Below are 10,718 nucleotides of genomic sequence, written 5' to 3'. Positions count from 1 at the left end.
CCTTAGCTGATATGTTGCAGTTTTTTTCCCCTTCTTGGGCTACTGAGTTTTCTGGTTTGCTTAAAATATTTTGGAGGGCTGGTTTGTGGCGTAGCAGGTTGGATGGTCAGGCACTTTTTGATAAAGTTGGGTGGGTATCTACAGGTAGTCCTCAGCTTACAACAATTCATTTAGTGACCATTCAAAGTTACAATGGGACTGAAAAATGTGACTTACGACCATTTTTCATACTTACAAGCATTGTTGCATCTCCATGGTCATGTGATCAAAATTTAACTGACTCATATTTATGACGGTTGCAGTGTCCCAGGATTATGTGATAACCTTTTACAACCTTCTGACAAGCAAAATCAATGGGGGAAGCCAGATTCACTTAACAGCTGTGTGACTAACTCATCAACTGCAGTGATTCACTTAATATCTGTGGCAAGAAAAGTCATAAAATGGGGCAAAACTCACTTAACAAATATCTCACTTAACAGCAGAAATGTTGGGCTCCCTTGTGATTGTGAGACAAGGACTACCTCTATTTCATTGGACGATGTTGCATAGGTGTTTTTCTCCTCTTTTTCTGCTGTTCTGGGCTGCCGCTGTGCATTTGTACTCATCTGAATAGTTCTTATACCCTCGTCTTGTGGGAGGTTGGGTTGTATTTTGCTAGCAGAACACTTGGCTGATGTGAGTTGTTTTCCAATAGACTTGGGTTTTTAATTTGCTGTTGTTTCTTTTGCTGATGAGGATGTCCAGGAAAGGCACGGTGTTGTTGTTTTCTTCTTCCCTTGTGAATTATATTCCTTTGAAGAAGTTGTTGATTGTCTCATTTGTTTTCTATTTCAATCCTTCTTACAGAGATGGAGAGTTTTGGGAGGGTTTTTTTTAGCCAACCCTCCTGGAAATGCCAGAGAGCCAAACAGGACTTCCTGTATGCCAAGGATATCCTGCTCCCCAGCTCTCGACATCCTTAGCTTCTCTTGAGAGCAAAACAAGAGTCCCTATTCAATTGCTCATATTCAGAAGAGCAGGGGAGTCAATATGCAATGTGCAGATCCACTAATTCATTAAACCTTTACTTCCTTCTCTCTCTCCCTCTCCCCTGCTGTTGTCCACAGGCCCTCAAGCACACCTTGAAATATAAGGCTTAAAAACTCAGGAACAGCATGAGGGGGAAAAAAACTTCCCAAAGAGCTGAAAAGGAGTGCTGGATCATTTCCCTCCTTGCACAGATGGTGGCAGATGTCTCCATTCAACTTTCAATTGATTTGCTGTTCAAACTGTCTCAACCTCATTAGAGGCATAAACCCTTTAGCTGTTTCAGCTGGCTAAAATTGGGACTGGGATTTCTGGATGCCATGAAGTCTCCTCCTCACCTTTCTTGCACCCATCTAGGCATGGGAATTATGAAAAGGAAAATAGATTCAGGAATGGAAGAACGTTATTTGTTTGCTGTTCAAAAACCACAAGTCATCCCTATTCCCAACTCCATATCATCTGATTTGATATGTCTTGTTTAATTGTTCAGAATATTTAAAAAGAGTGATTTGACTCTGCTGCAACATAAGATATAATAAGTAGTGTGAGATTCCAGCAGTTTTCTCAGAAAAAAACCCCCAACACTCTTAAAATATATTTGGTTAAAAATAAGACAGCTCTGCACAAAGCTATTTTAACAAGATCACTTCTCCCACTTCCTATTTTCTAAATTAGCTGTTCCCACTTCCCATTTTCTAAATTTCTAATTCAAGTACACAAGTGCAAAAATGGACGGGATGCCTGCACTTTTCACAATTGTGCTGAGGAGGCTAGCTGAGCCGGTGTGGCTTGTGTGGCAAGCTAGACCAGCACTTCTTCTTCAAAATGACTAGGAAAAATGCAGGCGCTTTGGAGCTTGACTGCCATCAGGCACCAGACTCAGATCAACTGCCAATATCCTAAATCCTAGCTTTATAAGTTTAGAACCAAGGGCCTTATCTCAAATACAAAAATCTTTTGCAAATGGTTGACTTCAGATTATGGAAACTAGAGCTTAACTCGTCTAAGAGCAGGAGGTGGAAAAGCTGGTTGAGAAAAAGACTTCTATTGATTTGAAAAAAAGCCAGTTTGGTATAGTGGTTAAGACAGTAGGCTGCACAGACCATGAATTCTAATCCCACCTTAAGCACAGAGTCAGTGGAGTGACTTTGAGCCAATCACTCTCTCTGAGCCCTAGGAATGAGACAATAGCAAACCACTCCTAAAAACTTGCCAAGCAAACTGCAGGGATTTGTCATCACTGTCAACACTGACTTGAAGGCGAGAAACAGAGGGACAGAGAGACAGAGAGAGAATTGAGATGGATCAAAACTAGTGATAAGGAGTTGTAGAATAAATTTTTAGACTGCAGATCTATGCACATTTCTCTGGAATTTATCCCAATAAACTTTTAATATACATAAATAATTTAAGATGGCGGTATTAGGATTTAAGCCATTAATAAATGCCACTTCCCATGAATTTAATTCCATTCAATTTTGTTTTTGTCAAGGGCTTCTGTACCCAAATTTTGAAAAATGTAATGTAAATGTAAACAAAAAATCTCCATAGTATGATAACTAACATGAATAGAGTTATGTATTGTGTTAGCAATACCATATTAAACCTCAAAAGTAATTTATACTGAATAACATTTCTAGTCACATATGTGTGAAAATTTGAGCAATGCATGCCCTTCTCATTTCACACCCACACACACACATTAGCTTTGTTGACATTCCTTCAAAAGTAATACTTTGTAAAGAATTAGGATGGGATGTTTGCTAAACTAATTAATTTCTCTGTGAAATCTACCAACCATTAGGTTTCCCTTCAGGATAGCAATAACCATTTCTAGAGTTATAAGAATGTTTAGGATTTCAAAAGGGACAGTCTGCCCCCTAATGGTACTGGAAAACTACTGAATTGAACCAGAACAATGTTTGAAACATAACAGTTTGCTTGATTCCTTTTCCCTTGACTCGCATTTCTCAACAAATTGATCCCTCAGAGTCCTCCCATCTGATCCTAAAAGTAATACATGTTCCCATAGGACCGCAAATGTTCGCTAAGACACAGCCTTCCCTGACCTGATGCCCTCCAGATGCATTGGAGTATAGGTAGTCCTCAACTTCTAGAATGTAAATGAGCCCAGAAATACAGTTGTAAGTTGTGTTGGTCGTTAAGTGGATCATCATATGACTCCACTTAATTTTACACCCTTTTTTGCAGCAATCAATAAACAAACCCATTTTCTGCAATGGGCGTTTTTTGCTGGAAACTCGAAGTAAACACCTTTTTCCATATACCGGTATATGTGTGTATGTACATATGTGTGTGTGTGTATAACACTTGATGGCAGTGAAAATTCCTTTATCTCTTTATTGCCATCTGGTCCAATGTTTAATTGACATAGATAATAGAACCTAGATTGACAGAGGCTTGTTCCTCTAGCATATTTAAATGAGAATGTGCTGTGGGAACACTAAAAAGAATTGACCTATTCAACTAACTATGGGAGTTATATTTAGCTCTAAAGAGACCCACTCATGGCTAAACTAAGTTTATTCAGTAATTCCTGTCATAGAACACCTAAGCCCTATCGACTGATTTGTACATACTTTGTCTTCCAAGAAAAATAGTTGGGAAACAAAGAATGGCTGATAAAACCAGTTCCTTTTTCTTATAATTTTGCAATGGCTGATTAATTACACCAAACAAGTAACAGTTACTGTTGGCCAACCAGCCAAGAGAGAACGTGCTAGAGTTGTTATTTAGCCTTATAACAGTACATTGCTGATACACTGGTTCATGTGATACTACAGTAGGCACTTCCTGGAGAAAGGAGGATCTTCAAGAAATCCAAAGCAAGTAATTTTTGACTCAATATGTTTCTATGCTATCAGAACCATTGTGACGTTAGGCAGGATATTTGAAGTTATGCCAACATGGCAGTACAATACATTTACCATGCAAGATGAGCACCCCACAGGCTATTCTTTCATCTTGTTATCTATAGAGGACCCCAGAATACATAAATGAAATTAGGTTGCAAAATACTGATTGTCAGCAGAATAGGGTGTTTGCATTTTTTGATCTTCCCCGAGTCTTATTATTATTTGCTTCCTAGAAAATTCTGAATTCTCTCAAACATTGTTGAAGACAACACTCCAAATTTTACAAATTTTATATTGCAAATCTAGAAGCAGAATCCTATGTTTTGTTTACTGAATAGTAGAAAATCAAAATGAGGCATTATTGTCTTAGCTGCACACATCTAACAACCTATTTCTTTCTCTCCTTTCCATTACTTTTTCTTTGGTTAAAATCAACTCTGTTGAGAAAGAGAGAAAAAGAAAAGAAAAAGGAGAAAATTGTGGAACAAAAAAAAAGGATTCTTTCTTTTATATTATAGTCATTCATTGATTTAGTCGCTTTGATGGGCTCTAGGACGTTCCAGTCAGTTTAAAATTAACATGAAATGTAATCCTCAACATTCGTTTAGTGACTGTTCAAAGTTACAACAGCACTGAAAAAAAAATGATTTGCAACCAGACTTCACACTTACAACCATCACAGCATCCCTACAGTCACATGACCAAAGTTTTGGGACTTGGCAACTGGCATATATATTCATGATGATTGCAGCATCCTGGGGTCATGTGATTGCCATTTGTGAACTTCCCAGCCATCTTTTGACAAGCAAAGTTGGGAGGGGAAGCCAGATTAGCTGAATTGACTGCATGTTTCACTTAACAACTGCAGTGAACCACCATGGCAAAACAGGTCGCAAAATTGGGATCGGCTCACTTAACAATCAGTTTGCTTAGAAATGAAAATTCTGGTCCCAATTGTGGACAGATGTAGAGAATTACTTGTATACTTGTTTGATCCAGCTCTTGTCACTCTCCCTGCCCAGATGCAGAGCTCCAGCCTTTATTCCAAGAATTCTGCTCAAATTCCAGAACTGCTGGAAGAGCATTAATGTATGTGTGCATTCAAGAGAAGAAATAATAGTTCTGTGTGCTATTTTTTTTTCCTGTGACACAGAAGCCTATCAAAGGACACTAGCTCCCCTAAAAGCTCAGCTAACACACACCTATTCAAGGATCCACTTCAATGCTCTAGTTTAGATCAAGGAATGTCTGAAGGCTACAGAAGTGAGTTAGGGACTCAGATAAAGGGTTGATTTACCTTCTCCTAGCTAGCTAGATCTACCTCTACCTCAGACTGCCTCTCAGATCTGGAGACAAACAACAGAGGAAAAGGCAACAGTGGCAATACCCTACAGGCCAGGAAACTAGTTCTGATTGCCATCACTAGGTGGCAATAGAAAGGACTGCATACCTATATTAAGCTGTCTGCACATCGGAGAAGGATGTTTTATGTGGATTGGAAGCAGTTTATACAACTTGCTATATTGTTCTTTCTGCTCAGCCAGGTGTCATTCCTTCAATAAACAGAATATTTAGAATCGCAGATTGGCTCCTTTTATCTTGGATACAGCCATTGGATTGGCTCTGGTCTTTCAACTTCAAAAACATAACCCAAACAACTTCCGTTGCATGATTGAAAAAGCGCTCATAAAATCAGTATTTTGATCATTTCGTGACCCGCTGACCAGAAAGTAGGTTTCTTCTCTCATGGGAACTTTTTGCAATTCTTGGCAGATTTGTTTATAAACGTGGAAGCTAACCGCGTGCATAATTATGTGCGCTCAAATTTTGACAGTGCCATTTTCTCTCATCCCGAGGATGTGGATTCGAATTCAAAGCACTAATTAGCTGGCTTTCGGTGGCAAAACCCAGTGAACAGTGACCTTAAATCTAAAATATTAAAATAATCGCGCATCAGCAATTTTCATTGGGGGGGGGGGGGAAGGAACACGGATACAACGGGAATAGAAGCAAATGTCAGATTAAATTACTGCAGATAGGAAAAGTACAATAGCACATAAACACGCTATACGTGAACCGTATTTACCGATGTTGGAAAAGAAATACATTTACGTGTTGATAGGAGGAAGGGGTATTAGGATTCTCCGCCTGGAGTTATTTATAAAAAAAATCGGGGTGGGATAAAAAAAAAGAACAATAGTTTTGAGACCAAGCTCTTTTATGAGGAAGTGGATGGCTCTTAAAAGAGCCTTTGGGTTTTTCGGTCGCCTTACTGCGCAGCGCAGCCGCCTCTCACTTGGAGCTGGTGTATTTGGTGACGGCCTTGGTGCCTTCCGACACGGCGTGCTTAGCCAATTCCCCGGGCAGCAGGAGGCGCACGGCCGTCTGGATCTCCCGCGAGGTGATGGTCGAGCGCTTGTTGTAGTGGGCCAGGCGGGACGCCTCCCCCGCGATGCGCTCGAAGATGTCGTTCACGAACGAGTTCATGATGCTCATGGCCTTGGAGGAGATGCCGGTGTCGGGGTGGACCTGCTTCAGCACCTTGTAGACGTAGATGGAGTAGCTCTCCTTCCTGCTCTTGCGCCGCTTCTTGTCGCCCTTCTTTTGGGTCTTGGTCACCGCCTTCTTCGAGCCCTTTTTAGGCGCGGGGGCGGATTTCGCCGGCTCAGGCATTCTAGATAACAGATCACTGTTCTTCACACGGTAAATAAAAAAAACAAGAGGGAACTCTGAAGAAGGGGAACCGATCGCGTCCCTTTATTTATAGTCTCTCTATGCAAATGAGAGGATCCAAAGCGCCACGATGTTATTGGCCGAAGGAGCTTTGATATCATCGCTCCTGCTCACGCACATGCAAATGAGAGCCCTGCAAATGCCCGGATTTCTATTGGGTAGAAACTGCACCTGCGCTTCCTACTGGTCGCCTTTAAAGCTTGCATTCTTATTGGCGTTAAAATCCTGGTGACAGGTTTGGCCAATCAGGAATGGTGCTGGCGTACGCGAGGAGGGGATAAAAGGAGTCGGTTGTTCTCTTCCCTTAATTGCTATTTTATTTTTTCTTCCGTGTTTGAGCTGAGCTGAGTCAGTGTCGCAATGTCAGGACGTGGCAAGCAGGGGGGGAAAGCTAGAGCTAAAGCTAAATCTCGCTCCTCTCGTGCTGGGCTCCAGTTTCCCGTAGGTCGAGTTCACCGCCTTCTTCGCAAGGGAAACTATGCCGAGCGGGTTGGTGCTGGAGCCCCTGTTTATCTTGCTGCAGTGTTGGAATATCTGACAGCTGAAATCCTGGAGCTGGCTGGAAACGCTGCCCGGGATAACAAGAAAACTAGAATAATCCCTCGCCACCTCCAGTTGGCCGTCCGTAACGACGAGGAGCTGAACAAGCTACTGGGAGGCGTTACTATTGCCCAGGGAGGAGTGTTGCCCAATATCCAAGCTGTGCTACTACCCAAGAAGACCGAGAGCCACAAGGCCAAAGGCAAATGAACCTATCCCTCCTCTTAACATCAGTGTAACACATAAAAAGGCTCTTTTAAGAGCCACCCACGACATCAAAAAAGAGCTGTTACTTTGGGTTGTTTATACGATATACACAGAAAACCCCAAGTTCAGGTTCCATCACCACTGGGTGCCCAAATTAACTTCCTTAAGCATTTGACAACACTTGCAGCTTTGTAAAAACAGTGATTGTAGCTCTCTATTGAAGCAGTGGGTGGCCCTTAAAAGGGCCTTTTGATTTATTTTGAAAAGCTCGTTAAAATATTTAACCACCAAATCCGTACAGAGTGCGGCCTTGGCGTTTCAAAGCATACACCACATCCATGGCAGTCACAGTCTTTCTCTTGGCGTGCTCGGTGTAAGTCACGGCATCGCGGATGACGTTTTCAAGGAAGACCTTTAGCACCCCGCGAGTCTCCTCATAGATCAAGCCAGAGATACGCTTCACTCCGCCACGACGAGCCAAACGGCGGATAGCAGGCTTAGTGATGCCTTGAATGTTATCTCGCAAGACTTTGCGGTGGCGCTTTGCGCCTCCTTTTCCCAAACCCTTTCCGCCCTTTCCACGACCAGACATCTCACCGTACAATAAGAGCCGAACCCTTACAAAGTGTTCGCCTTCTAGCTCACGTTTATATTAGTTGCTTTCCGACCAAAAGGAAAACTGCCGCGAAGATGGGAGATGACAGCCCAGTCGTCCAATTTGATAGGGCGATGCTACAGGGCCTTGTCCAATAAGACTCGGCCTCATTTTAAAACAGCGAATGACGGATGGTTAACTCAATGCATTTCAAATTGCAAAGGTTAGATGTTCCAAGTAGTTTCATAATATAGGCTGTAAAATAATATCCAGACTGTCAGCTCACTTTTATGGAAGTACAATATTGCAGGCATTTAGCCTCCTTCTTTTAACTAGAAGTGGCTGTTTTGTTTTGAAACATATCTTGTATGTGCAATAAACACATAAGTGATTGAATCAAAAAAAACTGTTGGGATTTTTAAAATAATTTTTAATCTTAACAGTTTTGCTTGTGTTGTTTCTCTTCAGAAAAACAGGCGGGATCTAGAAGCATTTCAATCAAGCAGCTGATAAGGTAACAAACTGACAAACTATCGATCAGGAGCTGCATGATGCAGTTTGATACAAACGAATTGCAAAGCAAATATGTATCTATTGCCATAGCTCGACAGAAACAACTGTTTTTCTTAGATTACTTTGAATTTTAGACAAAAAATAAGCAGTAAAGAATGAAATACAAACGCACACCTTGCAGAGTCTAGTGTACAAAACACTAACTTGTATATAGTCAATTTGGAATGCAATTACTTCCGAAGTGAAGGACAGCAACATTTATGCATCCAATTCAGCACTAGGGATATCCAAAGGGAAAGAATCGACCAGGCTTGGCTTTATACACTATAAAGGCAACAATAGGGTTTGTTCATAAGCCTGCGGCTCTCCCTCGCATACCAGAAAAGGTAGTTCCAGCAGTTGCACAACTCTAAAATTCGCAGCTGCATGAATAATTGCTTCTAATCTCTAGCTTTTCCTGTTACTGCAGCATTCAGAGATCACCTCCGGCGAAGGCGCGTATGCAAATTGCGGCCCTCGCTTTCCTACTGGAGGAAAAGCAATATTTCTCTAGTCAATTGGTCCTGCTGAGAAACCACGTTTGCATTGGCTGAGGTGCGTTGACGTCACAGTCAGCCAATCAGAAGCGCCGCTTTCAAACGGTGAGGCAGGCATAAATTGGCCCCCGCCTTTCTCGTCAATTAGGGGATACTTTTGCGTTCGTGGAGAAAAAGAGCAACTCGTTTGAGGAATGTCTGGTCGCGGCAAGCAGGGAGGCAAGGCCAGAGCCAAGGCCAAGTCTCGTTCTTCCCGAGCCGGACTCCAGTTCCCGGTCGGTCGTGTTCATCGCCTGCTGCGGAAAGGTAACTACGCCGAGCGGGTGGGCGCCGGCGCTCCCGTCTACCTGGCGGCGGTGTTGGAATATCTCACGGCAGAAATCCTGGAGTTGGCCGGAAACGCTGCTCGGGACAACAAGAAGACCCGTATTATCCCCCGCCATCTGCAGCTGGCCATTCGCAACGACGAAGAGCTCAACAAACTCCTGGGCAAAGTGACGATCGCTCAAGGGGGCGTGTTGCCCAATATCCAGGCGGTCCTCTTGCCCAAGAAGACGGAAAGCCATAAAGGCAAATGACCTGCTGTTGCCCGACGGGCAAGTGCTTCGGAACTGAATCCAAAGGCTCTTATTAGAGCCACCTACAACCTTTAAGAAAGTGCTGATCGTCTCTTCCTCTCTTCGAAATAACATTTTGTTTGCTCTAGCATTCCGAATAATCGTCAAGTCGTCAAACAGCTTGTAATAACGTGGTCCTGTTTTTTAAGTGTGTGTCTCAAGGCATTGATTTTTATCTGGTCTACAAGTTAGAATCTGTTCCCATCCTAGCCCCTTGTTCCCCAAAGGGGGATTTGTGGGACTGAGAGATTAGAGGGAAACTCCTAACGAAATTATGCATGACTGAAAATTATGCCGACTTGAATCTGGGTGAGTCACCCAAGTGTTGTCAGGTAGAACTGACTTTTTAACTACGCAGTTGACCAGACCTGCAAGTAATTTAACATTTGTTGTTTTTTTTGAGGGTGGAGAAGGCTCTGCATGTTTCAGTAACTGGAGGCAACATTACCAGCCATTAATATGGCTCGAAGGTCTGGAAATTGTCCAAAATGTGGTAGTAACATGTATGTACATTGAACAAGATCAGGCATACACAACCCAAACCAGAAGACAAAATTATCTTTCAGTTCTATATTTCCCCAAAGCAGCTCTTGAGTTCAGAAAAAAACCAGACTGGTGATTATTCTCAGTGGGGAAAAGTCAAGTGGGCATCTTCACTTTGCATTTTTGGTTTTGCAAAAAACAAAAACCTGAGCTGAAAAACAACCACTAAAAAATCTCCCAAGGAGTTCTTCGCCTCTTGCACTAGTGAGATCTGTCTCTTTCTCTCTCCCCTCCCCTCTTGTGTTAGCTGCAGGAATCAAATCAGAATTACCATCCTCAGAGCTGTTTTTCCTTCAAGTCTATGACTTTGGATGTAGTTTGGCAGCAAGCCATTACCTGGTATTGGTCTGTTTCCATGGAAATGGTACAGTTCAACACCCCAGCAGGTTTGGAGATTTGGATATTACTGGAGTGGAAAAGAAAAAGTTCCAAAACCAATGAAAGGTTGTTCTCTTCCACCTCCCTCCCCTCCCTCCACATTTAATTGGTCTTCAGAGGGAGGCAAACTGGGTTGGAAAGCACCATAACA

The 10,718-nt window shown here is 42.4% G+C and overlaps 4 protein-coding genes across 4 annotated transcripts; 2 read left to right on the top strand and 2 right to left on the bottom strand.

Annotated features, from left to right (window-relative positions):
* Positions 1 to 6,158: 6,158 nt before the first annotated feature.
* LOC107294052 (histone H2B 5) lies at positions 6,159 to 6,611 on the bottom strand. Its single transcript, XM_015823258.1, has one exon. It carries the CDS (start codon positions 6,576 to 6,578, stop codon positions 6,198 to 6,200), a length of 381 nt encoding a protein of 126 aa, XP_015678744.1. The 5' UTR covers positions 6,579 to 6,611; the 3' UTR covers positions 6,159 to 6,197.
* A 387-nt stretch (positions 6,612 to 6,998) lies between these two features.
* LOC107294051 (histone H2A type 2-C-like) lies at positions 6,999 to 7,388 on the top strand. The gene has a single exon (XM_015823257.1). The coding sequence runs from the start codon at positions 6,999 to 7,001 to the stop codon at positions 7,386 to 7,388; it is 390 nt and encodes a 129-aa protein (XP_015678743.1).
* A 250-nt stretch (positions 7,389 to 7,638) lies between these two features.
* Positions 7,639 to 7,989, bottom strand: LOC107294058 (histone H4). Its single transcript, XM_015823265.1, has one exon. It carries the CDS (start codon positions 7,975 to 7,977, stop codon positions 7,666 to 7,668), a length of 312 nt encoding a protein of 103 aa, XP_015678751.1. The 5' UTR covers positions 7,978 to 7,989; the 3' UTR covers positions 7,639 to 7,665.
* Positions 7,990 to 9,223: 1,234 nt separating this feature from the next.
* On the top strand, positions 9,224 to 9,637 carry LOC107294057 (histone H2A type 2-C-like). Its single transcript, XM_015823264.1, has one exon. It carries the CDS (start codon positions 9,224 to 9,226, stop codon positions 9,605 to 9,607), a length of 384 nt encoding a protein of 127 aa, XP_015678750.1. The 3' UTR covers positions 9,608 to 9,637.
* Positions 9,638 to 10,718: the final 1,081 nt, after the last annotated feature.

Source organism: Protobothrops mucrosquamatus, unplaced genomic scaffold, assembly GCF_001527695.2.
Source record: "Protobothrops mucrosquamatus isolate PMUCROS unplaced genomic scaffold, P.Mucros_1.0 scaffold1818, whole genome shotgun sequence".
NCBI classification, from domain to species: domain Eukaryota; kingdom Metazoa; phylum Chordata; class Lepidosauria; order Squamata; family Viperidae; genus Protobothrops; species Protobothrops mucrosquamatus.
This window is presented reverse-complemented; position numbering and strand designations above follow the sequence as displayed.

What these genes read in the sequence shown, in the direction of transcription:
- LOC107294058 (XM_015823265.1), bottom strand. Translation starts at nt 7,977, where the DNA reads ATGTCTGGTCGTGGAAAGGGCGGAAAGGGTTTGGGAAAAGGAGGCGCA.
- LOC107294051 (XM_015823257.1), top strand. Translation starts at nt 6,999, where the DNA reads ATGTCAGGACGTGGCAAGCAGGGGGGGAAAGCTAGAGCTAAAGCTAAA.
- LOC107294057 (XM_015823264.1), top strand. Translation starts at nt 9,224, where the DNA reads ATGTCTGGTCGCGGCAAGCAGGGAGGCAAGGCCAGAGCCAAGGCCAAG.
- LOC107294052 (XM_015823258.1), bottom strand. Translation starts at nt 6,578, where the DNA reads ATGCCTGAGCCGGCGAAATCCGCCCCCGCGCCTAAAAAGGGCTCGAAG.